At 44.0% G+C, this 19254-nt stretch overlaps 1 protein-coding gene across 1 annotated transcript in view; it reads right to left on the bottom strand.

Annotated features, from left to right (window-relative positions):
* The window catches only part of TASOR (transcription activation suppressor), a 165231-nt gene that overhangs the window by 71740 nt on the left and 74237 nt on the right, over nt 1–19254 (bottom strand). The window contains 4 exon segments of the mRNA XM_068253699.1: nt 2496–2962; nt 5648–6235; nt 11951–12025; nt 13816–13888. Of these exon segments, the coding sequence (XP_068109800.1) occupies nt 2496–2962; nt 5648–6235; nt 11951–12025; nt 13816–13888 (1203 nt within the window).

Below are 19254 nucleotides of genomic sequence, written 5' to 3' on the forward strand. Positions count from 1 at the left end.
AGACACAGACCATACTGGGCCTGCGCTGTGCGCTCTTGATGACATCAGTGGGATCGAGGACACGGCAACGCAGGCGCAGTGGTTTTCTGACTTTAAAGTCTGAAATTCCAGAAGTGAACTGGAGGCGGGGCCGGAGCATTGGGGAGTGGCTGCGCAGGCACAGGATGTCTGCAGGGGACCATTAGAAGCCCCGGGTAAGTTCAGATAATTTTCCCCCGACCCCCCTACAGTATCCCTTTAAGCCTCCATCTCCTGCACACACCGCTGCATCTCCTGCCATGTTTTATCTCATATCCAGGTAGAGCAAATTGTGAGTTAAAAATGTAGTGAAACTACCCATGTAAATTTATATAAAACTGCTAGCTAGCAACTGTCTAGTTGTGGGACACTATTCCAAGCTGTTCAAAAGCGAGGCGAAAATGATGGCCGTGCTCATATTTTGTAGCCACTGCCTTTTTTTGTTTCATTTTCATTAAATTTTCCAAGCGGCAATGCAAAGTAGAAAATACAGTACATATAAAATGGAACAGTGTCTGGTTGTACAGGATATTTGCATGGGGCTAGCAAGCATATAGCAACACATAAGACGTGTATTGGTAAAATAAATGCTCATAATTAAGGGAGGAAATAGTAAGTGTAATATCTCTGGATGAAGGATAATATAGGAAGATAAACCACAAGTTACGTATTCTATGGGGTACAGGAGGGAGAACCCACAGGGAAACGCATAATCCAATCACCCATATGCGGTTAGAAAGTGAAGTATTGGATTTCAGGGAATATGAAATCTGCTCCATATGATAGACCCACCACATTCTGTCCAACAGGACCTGGTGAGGGGGTAGAGGGCCCCATAATGCCTAGCAATTATGCATCTGGCATTGGCACTGAATAGAAAGTTGTGATTATCTTCTCACCAAATAAAGCCACATATGGGTCTGGAGGAAGAAGAGTTTGAAAGGTTAGAGAGATCTCTCTAAAACAATTTTAGCCACTGCCTTTTTAACAACACAGTTGTTTTTTAACATAGGCATATGCTGGCGCATCCCTGTGAGACTTGGGTGCAGGATACAGCCGTTAAATACTATTCCCCCTCTAGGTCGCCATGGATAGTGGGGAATGATGTAATTCGGCTTCCAGCTATTGCTGGAGGCCGCATTACAGTGTTTTAAAAGTAACTTCAGCTCTGTCTTCTGACGGCGCCGAAGTTGCTCACTGTGCGCCGATATAGCCGTAATTCCTATTACGGTCTATGGTGGCACCGGCTGCGCCCAACTCTTCTGCACTGTTAATTACAGCGCTTGTGTGCTGGTATCCATACACCTGAATTTAAACAGTGTTGAAGTGCTGAAAATGTCATATTTAAATAATGAAAGCAGCAGGTTGTGTGTGCCTTCTCAAAGCAGCAGGAGAAGCTTCTCATTTCAGAGGCAGTTTGTATAATCAACACATACAAAGCCTTAGGGCTTGTTTACATAGAATCAGAAGGGGCGCAACGTTGACACACCATTTATTCCATTCCGGGAGATTGTAAGTTGAATTTGTTTGCACGTTGAGTCTTGTGTTAAACATAGTGAAACATGGATAAATTACTTTTGGACAATTATGGATTTGGACATAGTATAAAGTATGTATGTTGGCTGTTTTCAATGTGCTTTTAAAGAGTACTTCATGTTAAATTTGACAGAGGCTGTAAGGACAGGTTCTGTCTGCATGAAATCAGATGGAAGGTTCACGGGGTTAATTACATAACTGTACTGGTGTCTTTGGGGCAGATAGCGGCAGTGTGGTGGTGGCCATGTTTCTGAAGCACTTTGGAAACCTCTGCCTGCATGGTCACGACCTGCCCCATCTTGGCAGCCACCACTTGTGTTGTAGAATAATTCTGCATGTCAACTCACTGCCCATACAATTCTAAGGGCCTGTTCACAGTAACGGACCCCGTTACTCTAACTCACTGTATGCACGCTTTGTATTAAAGTCTATGTTCAGTCTCCGTTGCAGTTCAGTCATAACGTGTGCAATATGCAACAGACTACTGTGAACATAGCCTGAATCGTATCTCGAGTAGTTGGCAAGTAGGGGACTGCCTGTATTTGACTTGTCACCACTTTTATTTTTACCATCTTGTCAACTCCATAAGGCAAATCTTTCCCAACCTGCCCTGCAATACATTTTCTTTAGATCAGGTTTAGCCCTCAAGTACCCCAACAGTGCATGTTTTGTGGAAATCCACAAAGGTCCTAAATGAGCTCACTAATTACCTCACCTGTAACTGTCTGCGGCTTTCCAAAAAACATGTGCTCTTGGAGGCACTTGAGGACGGATTTAAAAAAAACAACTCTGATTCAGATAACGTCATACATAGGGGGCGTTATTTAGGTTTCATGAGGGTGGTTTTATTTATGATATTAATAGAACATGTACTGTTAATAGAACAAGAGGCCTGGTTTCAGGAAAAACTAAACACATAACAAGCGAAATGGTTAACTTACCTGAATAAGTTCTTCAATAGGTTGCTGCACAGACTCTGCAGTATTTTGGACCGCGATATCATCAGTAAGTGAAGTGCCAAGTGCAGTAATAGACTCTTGATTATCCACGGTCTGGGCCTCCACGTAAGGGCTTTGATCATATTCTGCAGAATCCAGGGCAGCACTACCAGATGCCTCAACATCCATGTTTAAAGTCTGATTTGTGGCAGAGTTTTGTTCAGGTAACAACTTCTTTATACTGTCCAACAAACCAGAGCTAGAGAGCTTTTCAAACAGTCCTTTACAAAATTCTCCTTCTAGGGGAGGCAGAGGCTCTGATGGTTCTGCCTCTAATGGTTCTGTCTCTAACAGCTCTGGCTGTGATGGTTCTGACTCCTCTGTGTTCTCTTGTCTCAGATCTGTATCCTGACCGCCAAGAGCAGAAATTAGAGAGGAAACGGATCTCGTAGTTTCCATTGCATAGTCTCCTTTGAAAACCAGAACATGGTTATTTTGGAGGGTTAAATTGGTCACAAAAGGTATATAGGTAGAAAAAAACAACGTGTTGTAAAAAATAATACCTTTCAATGGCTAACTGATAAGAGTTAAATTATGCAAGCTTTCTGGGATCTAGTCCCCTTCTTCAGGTCACAAAATGTGAAACATAAATGCTATTTGTACAGGTAGTCCACGACTTACAAATGACCCGAAAATGGGGACAGGTTTCAAAAGGGCCTTGTAATTTGAGAAAAATTGATTTAAAAAAAAAAAATTATATATATATATATATATATATATATATATATATATATATATATATATATATATATATATATATATATATATATATATATATATATATATATATAGTTTTAAAACTCAGTAACATGACATTTTGCTGCAGTACACAATACTATATACTGTAGAGCATTCTGCATATACATTTTCTACAATTTAAAGCAAACCTGTGATCCAGTGCTGGGACCCTCTGCAAATTTGCATGGATTATGTAAAATCACTTTAACTTCAAAATCATAATTACGTACACTCGCAATTGCAAAATGTTATGTAAAATTTAAAATAAGCTAAATTTGTACATTACAATTCATCGCTTGAAAAGGAGGAGGAACAAGGGTGTGGGGAGGGCAGAGCCGGTACTGAGGGACACAATGAAGGTAGAGGTAGCACAGAGGGGGGCGCTGAAGTAAATAGGGGACAGAGGCGACAGTGGGGAGGCAGAGGGGGCACTGAATGCACATTGGACAGAGATGGTACAGTGTCTTGACTTTAAGAATGGATTCAGGTTAAGAACGAACCTACAGTCCTCAATCTCATACGTTAACTGGAGACTACCTGTATTCCTCAATGTTTGAAACATTTTTGTAATAAAGTGTTCTCTCCATATTCATGCATGAGTGCTTTTCAGACATTCCTTTTTGCTTTTAATGAACTTAAAATACTTGCTTAGGTTAGTTTATACGGAATATTACGTTCACATAAGACTGTAAATTGTATGTATTTGTTTCATAAAGGTTCCTTTTTGATTGAAATCGAGCTTTACAATCAGTTGCCTGTGTACTAAGTCAGGAGTCCCCAACCACCGGTCCGCGGTCCAATACCGGGCTGCAGGACATGTGTCGGGGCCTCACTGCAGTGCAGCTCCGGTTATAACTCCCATCACTGGCAGCCGCGGCTGTAACTTACATTGTTGTTTAGCAATCGCGCTACCCGGAAACCTCCAGCAGGTAGACAGAAGCTGGTCCCCGAGTGGCTGAGCCAAAACATGGTATATCTCTTCCTCTGTCCCTGCCTTCCTTTCCTACCACCGTCCAATCAGTAAGGCTCTGGCGCAATGAAAGAGAAAGACAGCCGATGGAGCAGGCCCACACAAACCCGGCTAGTTCAAGCAGCCGTCAAGAGTGAGGCAGCCTAGTCCAGGAGGAGGACACAATCACGATCCATCTGTCATTGTTCCCTCAGTCCTGACTCCACAGCAGCCAGGTAAAATTAGCTTCCTTTGCTAGACTGGAATAGAAGAGGAAACGAGCTGGCTGCCATGCTTGAGCTGGGGGAGACACAGGCAGTAAGAGAGGGGATTTGTCAGTCACAGCTCTGCCCTTTTTTTACGGCTCAGAAGAAAACAGAGCAGACAAACCGCGCACAGCACCCGCTGCCTCAGTGACAGCCTGTCACTCAGCATACACTGCTATGGTTGCTTCTGAACTGTAGATGAAAAAGTGCAGCACTGACTGACAAATCCCCTCTCCTACTGCCTGTGTCTTCCCCCAGCTGGCAGCAGGATTAGGCAAGCAGCTCTGCTTATACCATTCTATAAGCTGTGGTCTGTGTCTTACCACCCCACTCACCTGTACTGCCGCTGACCTGACTGTTCATGTACTGTCTCCTCCAGTCACAGTTCAGTGCTCTTACTTACAATTACAGAAGCACATTGCTTGAAGCCTTGGCCTGAGCACCATATATTTTAGAATTAGAGGGATTTTATACTTAGCTGTGGCTTCCTCCAGTCCCATAAGCACCGCTGCCTCCCTCGCAGTCCTCCCAGGTAGCTCAGTTCGGCCACAATCAACCCCACCAATCTGGCTTGGTTGTGCAAGTCGGGCTTTCAAAATCTGATTCCTGCTCTCAGGAACACAGGTTAAGCTGCATACACACTAGCAACTGATGTCACCCGTCGGGGGATCAGGACTGGATTCAGGCAGTCATGTTAATCAGTATAATCCCTGCTAAAACTCCGCTATTCTGCGGCAAAACGAGGGGTCTTTACCCCCCAAATCTTCTCTGTAAGCTCGGGGGAGCGCTTCCTGAAGAGGCAGAGCTAAGCCTTGTAGCTCTGTCTCAGCGCATGGAGGCAGAGCTACAGCTCATAGCTCTGCCTCCATGAGCAGCAAAATCCACGACCAAGAAAGTTGTGGATTTTGCAGGGGGGATTTGGGGGATAAAGACACCTCGTTTTGCCACGGGATGGCGGTGTTTTAGCAGGCATTATACTGATTTACATGACTGCCTGTTAAAATAGTAAATTTAGACTCGCTTCAGAGTCTCTTTAATCAACTGCCAAGTAATAGTTCACCAACAAGAGCTTTATTTGCTGCTTCAGAGTCTCCTTTAACTGTACAACTTAAAATTTCACAGTAAACTTCAGTAATACTTACGGTTCTGATGGGCATAATCTTCATATCTGGGTTGTTTCCACTGTGTTTCTGGACTATCTTCCAGTCTTCTTTTTACTCCACTGCTTAAAGATTCATCTGTTTCTGGATTAGTGGTGGCGTTCTTTTTCACATTCTGTATTAAGCTTAAGAGGCCATGCAACTTTTCTGGGTCAAAATCATCCTCCATGGGTTCATAGTCTGAAATAGGACTGAACTGCTGAAGCCGCCGATGTGCCATGATCAACTCCTTTGCCTTTTCTACTGGCAACTCATATGCATCTGATCCACGTAGATAACTAGTTACGACAGGAAGTATTGATGCGCTTTCTTTTGGACGTACATGCAACCATCTGTTAGCATCCAAAAATGTTTTGTATTCTTTCAATATGTAATCATGTTTATTAGTGCCTTCTGCTCGTCTTTTCAGATACAGGTTTGCATGTTTCTCCATGACAATGTTGAAGTCGTCAGATGTATCGAGCTTAGCCTTACTGAGAGCATAGTGTAGAGCACCCACAAAGGTCATGAACTCAGGCATAATTTCATGGTTTTCTGGCAAAAAGTAGGGCTGCACATTCAAATGCGATTCTGTGTGAAAGAACAAAAAAATTAGAGAGATATTTGTACCCACTGTAAAATTATTTTCACTTTAAAGGAACCCAAGGTGTGAGACCTGTGCAGGTCTAAATCACACACCTGAAACAAGCATGCAGCTAACCTTGTCAGATTGTCATAGACAGCTGATCTGCATGCTTGTTTAAGGCCTATGGCTTAAAGTATTAGAGGCAGAGGATCAGCAGGACAGCCAGGACATGTGCATTATTTAAAAGTGAACAAACATGTCAGCCTCCATATCCCTCTCACCTCGGGTTCCCTTTTAGGTTAATTGAAGATGAGGCAAGGAGTGCAATGTAATCTGGTAAGTAATCCATTGTAAACTGTATACTAAAAACATTAAAACTATGGCTACATCCTCTCTGCCTGAAGTACGGAAACCCAGTTACTACATCAAAAATCAGAGATAATGTGGTCCCAGCTTTCATTCTGCATCAAGACATCACTGACTTGAATTAGATTGGGATTCATGCTACTGGCACTTCCTTGATCATTCATGTACACAGCATAAAAGCAAGCACATCAAAAAATAATACCAATTAGATATGGTTAATTTTTGGGTGCTTGTTACCCTCTGCATCCCTCAGTGCAAGAGACGTTTTGACCTAAGCAGCTAGGGTCAAATACTTATTTACCTCACTGCAACTGCTATAACTGCAGTTACGTTTTGCCATTTTCACAAGAAGCAATGCACACCTGTGCGCAACACTCTGCTACACCCCTGGTCAGGACTGACATTTAGTTATGGCCCCATTCACATCAATACATTGCACCACTGACAACTATAGAGGGAGGCCACACTGCACACCGCAACTTGAAACAGCAATGGTAGTGTGAATTGCTTGGCATCACTGCATATGTGAAGAGGCCCAGACACTGGAAAAAAGGTAAATTGAACACATTCTTTAAAGACTGGAAATGACATTCTAATAAGGCAACATTCACAGTGATATGTTTTATTTTCAAATAAAATATTGTCACCATACACTGAACAAGGAACATAATTTAGCCACTTCAGCCATCAGTCGTTTTCACTTTATGCATCCGAACAATGTTCACCTCCCATTCATATATATAGCCTATAACTTTATCACTACTTATCACAATGAACTGATCTATATCTTGTTTTTTCCACCACCAATTAGGCTTTCTTTAGATGGTACATTTTGCTAAGAGCCCCTTTACTGTAAATGCATTTTAACACGAAGAAGAAGAAAAAAAAAAAAATTCATCGTCAGTTTTTGTCCATTATAGTTTTTAAATAATACATGCCTCCATAATTAAAACCAATGTATTGTATTTACCCATTTGTCCCGGTTATTACACCGTTTAAATTATGTCCCTATCACAATGTATGGCGACAATATTTTGTTTGGAAATAAAAGTGCATTTTTTCCTTCTTGCATCCATCACTATTTACAAGCTTATAATTAAAAAAAAAATATAGAAATATTTCATCTTTACATTGATATTTAAAAAGTTTAGACCCTTAGGTAAATATTTACATTTTTTTATTGTAATTTTTTTTTTTTATTAAACATTTTATTTGGGTATTTTTGGGAGGGTTGGATGTAAATAGTAATTTTTTTATGTAAATGTGTTGATTTTTTTTTTTTTACATTTAGTTGTAGTTTTACTTTTTGGCCACAAGATGGCAGCCATGAGTTTGTTTACATGCGTCACTCTAAGCGTAACATGTACGCTTAGAGGGACGTAAGGGGACGCATGAGTCAGAAAAAGCGAAGCTTCCGAGAGAAGCAGTCGCTTTTTCTGCGGGGGAGAGGAATCAATCATTGGGCACCATGGCCCGATTGATTGATTCCTGGGCTAACAATCCGCGGCCGGGAGCACACGTGTGATCGGCTGCAGGAGCGCACATGGCCTCCTTTGATTAAATGTGAGAACCAGGATAAATAGGCAAATAAAATGTGGGGTTTATCTACAATAGCACTACTTTAACCACTTGAGGACCGTGGGCTTTACCCCCTTAAGGACCAGACCCTTTTTTTCCCATTCAGACCACTGCAGCTTTCACGGTTTATTGCTCGCTCATACAACCTACCACCTAAATGAATTTTGGCTCCTTTTCTTGTCACTAATAAAGCTTTCTTTTGGTGCTATTTGATTGCTGCTGCGATTTTTACTTTTTATTATATTCATGAAAAGAGACATAAATTTTGGCAAAAAATGATTTTTTTTTACTTTCTGTGCTGACATTTTTCAAATAAAGTAAAATTTCTGTATACATGCAGCACGACAAATGTGGACAAACATGTTTTTAATTTAAAAAAACCCATTCAGCCTATATTGATTGGTTTGGGTAAAAGTTATAGCGTTTACAAACTATGGTGCAAAAAGTGATTTTTTCCCATTTTGAAGCATCTATGACTTTTCTGACCACCTGTCATGTTTCATGAGGGGCTAGAATTCCAGGATAGTATAAATACCCCCCAAATGACCCCATTTTGGAAAGAAGACATCCCAAAGTATTCACTGAGAGGCATGGTGAGTTCATAGAAGATTTTATTTTTTGTCACAAGTTAGCGAAAAATGACACTTTGTGACAAAAAAGAAATTAAAAAAAAAGTTTCCATTTCTGCTAACTTGCGACAAAAAAAAAAATGAAATCTGCCACGGACTCACTATGCTCCTCTCTGCATACCTTGAAGTGTCTACTTTCCAGAATGGGGTAATTTGTGGGGTGTGTTTACTGTCCTGGCATTTTGGGGGGTGCCTAATTGTAAGCACCCCTGTAAAGCCTAAAGGTGCTCATTGGACTTTGGGCCCCTTAGCGCAGTTAGGCTGCAAAAAAGTGCCACACGTGGTATTGCCGTACTCAGGAGAAGTAGTATAATGTGTTTTGGGGTGTATTTTTACACATACCCATGCTGGGTGGGAGAAATATCTCTGTAAATGACAATTGTTTGATTTTTTACACACAATTGTGCATTTACAGAGAAATTTCTCCCACCCAGCATGGGTATGTGTAAAAATACACCCTAAAACACATTATACTACTTCTCCTGAGTATGGCGGTACCACATGTGACACTTTTTTGCAGCCTAGGTGCGCTAAGGGGCCCAACGTCCTATTCACAGGTCATTTTTAAGGCATTTGTTTTCTAGACTACTCCTCACGGTTTAGAGCCCCTAAAATGCCAGGGCAGTATAGGAACCCCACAAGTGACCCCATTTTAGAAAGAAGACACCCCAAGGTATTCCGTTAGGTGTATGGAGAGTTCATAGAAGATTTTATTTTTTGTCACAAGTTAGTGAAAAATGACACTTTGTGAAAAAAAAAAAAAAAAAAAAAAAACAATAAAAATCAATTTCCGCTAACTTTTGACAAAAAAAAAATCTATGAACTCGTCATACACCTAACAGAATACCTTGGGGTGTCTTTTCTAAAATGGGATCACTTGTGGGGTTCCTATACCGCCCTGGCATTTTACGGGCCCGAAACAGTGAGTAGTCTGGAAACCAAATGTCTCAAAATGACTGTTCAGGGGTATAAGCATCTGCAAATTTTGATGACAGGTGGTCTATGAGGGGGCAAATTTTGTGGAACCGGTCATAAGCAGGATGGCCTTTTAGATGACAGGTTGTATTGGGCCTGATCTGATGGATAGGAGTGCTGGGGGGGGTGACAGGAGGTGATTGATGGGTGTTCTCAGGGGGTGGTTAGAGGGGAAAATAGATGCAATCAATGCACTGGGGAGGTGATCGGAAGGGGGTCTGAGGGGGATCTGAGGGTTTGGCCGAGTGATCAGGAGCCCACACGGGGCAAATTAGGGCCTGATCTGATGGGTAGGTGTGCTAGGGGGTGACAGGAGGTGATTGATGGGTGTCTCAAGGTGTGATTAGAGGGGGGAATAGATGCAAGCAATGCACTGGCAAGGTGATCAGGGCTGGGGTCTGAGGGCGTTCTGAGGGTGTGGGCGGGTGATTGAGTGCCCTAGGGGCAGATAGGGGTCTAATCTGATGGGTAGCAGTGACAGGGGGCGATTGATGGGTAATTAGTGGGTGTTTAGGGTAGAGAACAGATGTAAACAATGCACTTGGGAGGTGATCTGACGTCGGATCTGCGGGCGATCTATTGGTGTGGGTGGGTGATCAGATTGCCCGCAAGGGGCAGGTTAGGGGCTGATTGATGGGTGGCAGTGACAGGGGGTGATTGATGGGTGGCAGTGACAGGGGATGATTGATGGGTGATTGATAGGTGATCAGTGGGTTATTACAGGGAAGAACAGATGTAAATATTGCACTGGCGAATTGATAAGGGGGGGTCTGAGGGCAATCTGAGCGTGTGGGCGGGTGATTGGGTGCCCGCAAGGGGCAGATTAGGGTCTGATCTGATGGGTAACAGTGACAGGTGGTGATAGGGGGTGATTGATGGGTAATTAGTGGGTGTTTAGGGTAGAGAACAGATGTAAACAATGCATTTGGGAGGTGATCTGACGTCGGATCTGCGGGCGATCTATTGGTGTGGGTGGGTGATCAGATTGCCCGCAAGGGGCAGGTTAGGGGCTGATTGATGGGTGGCAGTGACAGGGGGTGATTGATGGGTGATTGACAGGTGATCAGGGGGGATAGAGGCATACAGTACACAGGGTGGGGGGGGGGGGTGATCAGGAGGGAGCAGGGGGCAGTTTAGGGAATAAAAAAAAATAGTGTCGACAGAGAGTGACAGGGAGTGATTGATGGGTGATTAGGGGGGTGATTGGTTGCAAACAGGGGTCTGGGGGGTGGGCAGGGGGGGGGGGGGTGTCTGAGGGGTGCTGTGGGCGATCAGTGGGGCAGGGGGGGGAGAGAAATCAGTGTGCTTGGGTGCAGACTAGGGTGGCTGCAGCCTGCCCTGGTGGTCCCTCGGACACTGGGACCACCAGGGCAGGAGGCAGCCTGTATAATAGGCTTTGTATACATTACAAAGCCTACAAAGCCTATTATACAAATGGATCGGCGGATTTCTTCCTTCCTCCGCCCGCCGGCGCTGCTAAGTGGCCGGCGAGCTGGAGGCTAAATCCCCGGCCATCGATCCCCGGCGGAGGATCGCGTCACGGATGACGCGATCGCTCCGCCCATGCCCGTACAAGGACCGCCGCCACTCGTACATGCGGCGGTCCTTGCAGGATCCACTTTCCGGCCGCCCATGTGCAGTGGGCGGTCGTTAAGTGGTTAAAACAATAAGGTCTTGTTCACAGTGCTCTGTTGTGTTTCAGAATAATTCTGCATGTCAACTTACTGCACATTCAATTCCATGGGGTTGTTCACAGTACTGCATTGTAACAGAACGCATTCTAACTCGTTGCATGCAGGCTTTGTATTAAAGTCTATGTCCAGTCTCCATTGGAATTTAGAGTCATTAGAGCACACGTGTTATGCACCTGACCTCTGTGACTAATGACTGAAAAGGAAGAAATAGTGTATTTTTTCATTTCGTTACTTATTTTTTCTCCTTTAAAATGCTTAGAAAATACCGTACTAAGAAAAAAAAAAAGTCAATTTGTCCTGAAAAAAAATTATACAGATCATTAAGGTGTGATGAGTAGTGATAAAGTTATTGCCAAATGGCAAATGGGAGCAGCGTTGAAATGTGAAAATTGATTTTGTTGATAAGGTGGAAGTGGTTAAACCTACAAATACATTAACTATTTAGTGAACCATAAAGAAATTACGGCTTAAAACTCACCAGGCTGTATTGTTACTCTGGAATGCTGATAGATGAAGAGAGCATGCAGAGGTAAAGATTTTGTATTCTGGGGACCTGAAACGGCACAAATATTTTTCAGTTTTTTGTCTTTTTGGTGTTAAAGGACCACTATTGCGAAAAATGTAAAATACATAAAGCAACATACAATTAAGAAGTATATTTCTTTTAGAGTAGAATGCGCTATAAATTACTTTTCTCCTATCTTGTTGTCACTTAAGGTGCCCATACACTCGTCAGATTGGCAGCAGACAGATAAGAAATGCATCTGATGATCTATCTGATGCGTTTTTAGAACATTTTTTACCAGGATAGAATTCCAATAGATTTCAGTTTGAAATCTGTTGAAATTCGATCTGATGGCATTTTTTTGCCATCAGATTTCCATTAAGGCCAATGCAAACTGATAAGCAATCTCATCAGATCGACCTACATTTTCCACCCTGCTAGTTCGATGGAAATCCATCGAAATCGATCGAAATCGATCGAAATCGGCCGTCGATCGGTCGATTGGCCAACCGATTTGCGATCGATCGATCGATCGCGATCGATCGGTCGGCCAGAAAATCGGCTGAGTGTATGGGCTGCTTTACAGTAGGTAGTAGGAAATCTGACAGAACCAACAGGTTTTGAAGTAGCCCATCTCCACATGGGGAATTCTCAGGGGTTTCCTTATTTTCCGAAGCACTTAGCGAATGGCAGTTGCTCTGTCCAAGTGCCAAAAAAAAAAAAAAAAAAGTGAACAGGGGATGCTTGCCAGAATCTTTGTATAAATCCTTTTCAGGTAGAGTCTTTATAAATAAACCGAAAATCCAAAGAGGTCCGCACACTCTAGGAATCAAATTCCAGACTTTTTATTCAGCCAAAGTGACACAATTCCATTCCATTTTACCAACGAATCGTTTCGGGGCCCCGTGGGGTCCCCTTTGTCAAGGCAATACAGACAGAATGGTAACAATTGTAATTGTAATCGTTACCATTCTGTCTGTATTGCCTTGACAAAGGGGACCCCACGGGGCCCCGAAACGATTCGTTGGTGTAATGGAATGGAATTGTGTCACATTGGCTGAATAAAAAGCCTGGAATTTGATTCCTGGAGTGTGCGGACCTCTTTGGATTTTCGGTTGCATTACTACTGGCTCCAGCACCTCACTGATGGTGTGCGATCCCACATCTACTTGTACTCTTTATAAATAAAGGCCTTGCTGAGAATCCCCCATGAAGAGGTGGACTAGCCCAAAACCTGTTGGTATTGTCAGATTTCTACTTACTGTGACAGCAACATAGGAGACATAATTTATGGCTCATTTTACTCAGTAAGAAATGTACTTCTTATTTGGATGTTATTATAGGTATTTTACATTTTTCACGATAGTGGTCCTTTAAAGAGAACCTAAAGTAATTGAAAAGCCAGTTTAACTTACCTGGGGCTTCTACCAACCCCCTCCTGCAACCGCCCTGCGCCCACCCTGGGAAAAATCAATCCTCCGGTCTCCTGCAGTGACCCACTTTTGGTTCTGGCGACTCAGCAATTTGATGGCCACTTTGCGGCCCTGGACGCGTGCATTCTCAATCACGCTCCCATCATAGGAAGCATCCTGCGCATGCACAGGAGTCTCCCAGCGACTGGAGCGTGATTGATGACGCGCGTGGCCAGGACAGTGCAGACATAGTGGCCATTGACTTACTTGGGTGCCGGAACCAAAAGTGTGTCGCTGCGGGGGACCGGAGGATTGTTTGTCCAGCATGGGCACAGGGGGCCGTTAGGGGCTCCAGGTAAGTTAAACTTGCTTTTTTCAATTACTTTAGGTTCCCTTTAAGGAGGAGGTAACCAAGATAATACCTACCATATTCAGAAGTCATGGGTGTTGGGAAGTAGAAGATGAGGAACCCTCTATCAGGCATCCGTTTCACCAAAGCCTATCATGGAAAGTAAACATTGATAAATCTTTAAATCACATCACCAGCCAACACCTGATGCAGCACTAGAGCTGTATTTACCAACAGCTATGGAAAACACACTACCTAGGGTAGAAGGCTGCAGTGGTGGCTGAATCGGGCCACCCCAGGACCTTGCTTGCAGAGGTCTCATTTCATTATGCAGAATTTTTGTAGGGCAATGCAAAGAATAGTCCGTTACCTGCTCGCCACCACCTGGGTACTTTATAATAAACTGCCAATCATATACTCTGTTCCTGCTGCTGGTTTTGTAACTCAGTAAAAAGGACCACGTTAAGGTGGCAGCAGCAGCGTCTGAAAGAGTGTGATGGTGACAGGTGGATCAGACAAATGGCAGCAGCAGACTGGATGCACAAAGGTGTGTATGTGAAGGAGGCACACAGCACAGCATATCCTGCGCGGAAATGTTGAGTATGCACCTTTGTGCAACTGGTACAATGTGAACTCAGCCTGTGGTCTGCATGATCACAGTCATACAAGACAAATTCTCAGATAGTTGGTTACACATTCTTTAATGCTATGAATTTGTGCGTGTTGTGCGGAATTGCAAATTGTACTTCAATCGCATTGCATTTGACCCACTTATTTTTTGTTTTTAAATGGTGCTGCAGTGATGCTTTTTTACCACTGGTGATTTGCATTCAATGTAAGTAAAAGGAAAATCAAAACAAAAATCACAATTGAGTTGTGAAAGTTGTATACCATTTTTATACTACTTAGATATATTCTCAGGTAAATAACTTCTTCGGCATGGAAACAGAAAACAACAAAAAAACCTTTCCGGGACCGGCCATAGTTAAAGCTATGCTACACTTGTGCGTGATGTGGCGTAGTTTTAATGGCACGGGTTCTTGTGCACGGGACACCATAGCGCGTTCCCGCCGGCACAAGACTTGAAAAGCTTCAAACCGCAGAAGTATGAACGCTGCCTTCTCTTTTTTTATCTCCCACCATATTATAAATGCTCCTGGTTGCCAAAGAATCTCGCATCTCACTGGCAGATGTATTAGGCAATTAAATCTCACTTTCCTTCTGAGTATTTTTAAGCTGAGAATTATGAATTTTACATTTTAGTGAAGATTGATTGCTAATCATAATTTAGCAATCCTATTTATATGGTTAGCAAGGTCTGTTGGCATTACTGGTACAGCCAGGTTAGCCATGTTTGTGCAAGGAGGCTACACAAGCTCTGATTGGGCCTTACACTCCTGATTGAGATGATCAACGAGATGCAAATACTTCGAGTTTATGCAAATTTTTATGCCAATATATGCAGTTTGAAAATCAATCAATTTAAGGGCTCTTTAGCACTATGAAATAGGATCGCAATCACAATTGCGGTTACATTTCCACTATGCGATGGCGATTGAGGTACTATACTCAGTATAGTAGAGCTCAATCGCATCCAAAACGAGGCTGGATAACCATTGCACTTGGACCAAAATCGCGACACAATCGGATCGCACTAATGGAAATTGCTGCAACTGTTTCCATTAGTTTAATGTACCTTGCGTTTTGCTATCCGTTAGCAATCTGAAACAAATCGCAAATTGCAGGGTAGTGGAAAAAAGCCCTCAACCCAGATTTAGATTGACTGTTGCATAAAAGTTGCATAAATGTGCCTCAACTCAGAAGTATTTGCATATCATTGATCATCCCTACTCCTGATCAGTCTGAAAGCCACAGCCTGCAAGTCCTTGCTCTTTTACGAGAGCCGCTCTATTTTTGTCCCAGGTGCTGTTGGCCATAGTTTGGAGGCTTTAAAGATAACCCGAGGTGGGTTCTAAGAACGCGAATTAGCACACAGAAGAAGGGTCTGCATATACTGCCCAGCCTCTGTTGCTATACTGATCCCACCCACAGGCCCCCCTGTGCTCTGCTGTGCCCCCCATAAATCATACGTCGAACTGTCGACACGCAGCCGGCTGTTTACCTTCTGTCACTCTTGCCACACCCCCGCCTCCTCCATAGCGCTGGTCCCCACCCACGTCCCTTCCCTCCCCGCTGATTGGAGGGAAGGGACGCGGGCGGGGACCGGAGCTATGGAGGAGGTGGAGGAGCGGCGAGAGTGACAGATGAAAGTTAAACAGCTGGCTGCGACACGCTGCGTGTCGACAGCTCGGCATATAATTTATGGGGGGTAAGCAGAGCGCAGGGGGGCCTGTGGGGGGGATCAGTATAGAAACAGAGGCTGGGCAGTATATGCAGACCCAGCCTCTGTGTGCAATTAGCGTTCTTAGAACCCACCTCGGGTTCTCTTTAAAGGGCAACTGAAGCGAGAGATATATGGAGGCTGCCATTTTTATTTCCTTTTAAACAATACCAATGCTGATCCTCTGCCTCTAAGGGTGGGTACACACACCAGATGAAAAAAGTCTTTGGAAAATGAAAGATCACAGACCAATTTTACCCCCTTTCATGTAGTATGAGAGTCATACCTACACAGTATATTCTATTTAGCTGAACTCCCACATAGTCATGTGTGCAGAATCCTTGTGTACAGCATCTTGCAAAGATTTTTATCTGTACACAAAGATGCTGCACACATGCAACAGATCAGCATCTGCAAAAGATTAGTTCCTGCACATTGCATTCATAGTCATACACACCTTGTTTAACGGACATTCATCTGCAGATCAGATCCACCAGAATGGATCTTCAGATAATTGTCTGATCTGCAGATGAATGTCCATTAAACAAGGCGTGTATGAGATCTGCAGATATCAGACTATGAATGGATTTTGCAGGAACGGATCTTTTGCAGGAAGTGATCTTTTACAGATACTGATCTGTTGCATGTGTACAGCATCTTTGTGTACAGCATCTTGCAATGATGATTTCTATCTGATGGGGAGGTCAGCTCAATAGAATAGACTGTGTAGGTCTGGCTCTCATACTACATGGAAGGGGGTAAAATTGGTCTGTGAGCTTTCATTTTCCAAAGACTTATCTGATGTGTGTACTACCCACCTTAATACTTTTAGCCATAGACCTTGAACAAGCTTGCAGTAGGTGTTTTTGAATAATTTTGGGCTGGGCACTTTTTGCTCAATGGAAAATAAAAGCTGAGAAATGTTTTCTTCCACAATAATGCCTGTTGTACATGGTCTTATCTTTTGGGAGACACCTATGTCATTTCCCGTCAAAAAATTACATGCTGGTTGAATAAATAACTTTAAGGGCCCATTCACACTTGAGCGTTTTGCCGGCGATTTCGTCAAAACACTTTTCAAAGTGCTAGGGTAATAAAAGTCTACAGGCCCGTTCTCATTTGGGCGATTTGCGCGAATCACCCAAAAATGCTAAACGCAAACGCGTAGCCTGCACCATTTTCAGGCGATTTCCCGGCGATCGCGGTTTAGTGCTATAGACGCGCAAAATGCGATCGCTAAACAAAAAAACAAACAAAAAAAACAAAAACAATCGCCAGGTGTGAATGGTGATTTTTTTTGCGTTAATCGCCAAAAAACCGCTAGCATTTTGAGATCAGCAAGTGTGAATGGGCCCTCAGTCAAAATTTGACAGGGGTATGAATAATTTTTGTCAGCACTGTACCTAATGAACTCTTCAGGACATAGCTAAAGGGCTGTATTGAAGCCCGAGAGAGTGTTCCACAAGCGCTTGTGACCTATCTTGCTGAGGGTCACTGGGAAAGGATGAGTGCCCAGTCTTGCGGGTGTGGTGGAGGTATATATACACCGAAGCTCAGCTCACACAGATAAAGTTTCCACCTTGAAGCTTGTGAAGTGAACTGTATATGAACTGCATATTTATATGTTGTTTATAGGGACAGTGGTCATTGTTGCTGCAGGATTCAATTTAAAGGTGCAGCGCAGAGTGATAGAATTTTGTATAACCATAACTGACCGGCAAGAGCATTGCTCTCAAAGATTACAGTAATCTATATGTGCAGTCGGAGCCAAAGAAAACAGATGGAGCAAGGAGGAACCGGAGCTAGACAGCCACACAAGACAGAGCAAGGTGAATAGAAGACAGACTGGAAGCTGTCCACAAATCCTCACCCGCAAAGGAACACGGAGCTCCGTGATTGACTGAAATCTATCAAAGTGCACACAGAATTAAAAAAGATTGATATACTAGCTGACCTAAGCCCGTTTAAAAACGGGATCTAGGTCTGTTACTAAAAATGTCACTGCGAGTGCGCCCACACGCCCGTTGGCCTTGTCCACCCCTTGATGCCACACTTCACTCCCCCTCAGTGTCTCTGCGCACATGCGCAGTTCGTTATGGGCAGGGACACACACACAGGGACACACACACACAGGGACACACACACACACACACACACACACAGGGACACACACACACACACACACACACACACACACACAGACACACACACACAGACACACACACACACACACACAGGGACACACACACACACAGGGACACACACACACACACACACAGGGACACAGGGACACACACACACACACACAGGGACACACACACAGGGACACACACACACACAGGGACACACACACACAGGGACACACACACACAGGGACACACACACACACAGGGACACACACACACACACACACGGACACACACACACACACACGGACACACACACACACACGGACACACACACACACAGACACACACACACACACACACAGGGACACACACACACACACACAGGGACACACACAGGGACACACACAGGGACACACACACACACACACACACACACACAGGGACACAGGGACACACACACACACACACACACACAGGGACACACACACACACACACACAGGGACACACACAGGGACACACACACACACACAGGGACACACACACATACACACAGGGACACACACACACACACACACAGGGACACACACAGGGACACACACACACACACACACAGGGACACAGGGACACACACACACACACACACACACACACACACACACAGGGACACACACACACATACACACAGGGACACACACACACACACACACACAGGGACACACACACACACACACACACAGGGACACACACACACACACACACACACACACACACAGGGACACACACACACAGGGACACACACACACACACACACACACACACAGGGACACACACACACACAGGGACACACACACACACACAGGGACACACACACACACACACAGGGACACACACACACACACACACACACAGGGACACACACACACACACACACACACACAGGGACACACACACACACACACACAGGGACACACACACACACACACACACACACAGGGACACACACACACACACACACAGGGACACACACACACACACACACACACAC

Source organism: Hyperolius riggenbachi, chromosome 9 (assembly GCF_040937935.1).
Source record: "Hyperolius riggenbachi isolate aHypRig1 chromosome 9, aHypRig1.pri, whole genome shotgun sequence".
Taxonomy (NCBI): Eukaryota; Metazoa; Chordata; class Amphibia; order Anura; family Hyperoliidae; genus Hyperolius; species Hyperolius riggenbachi.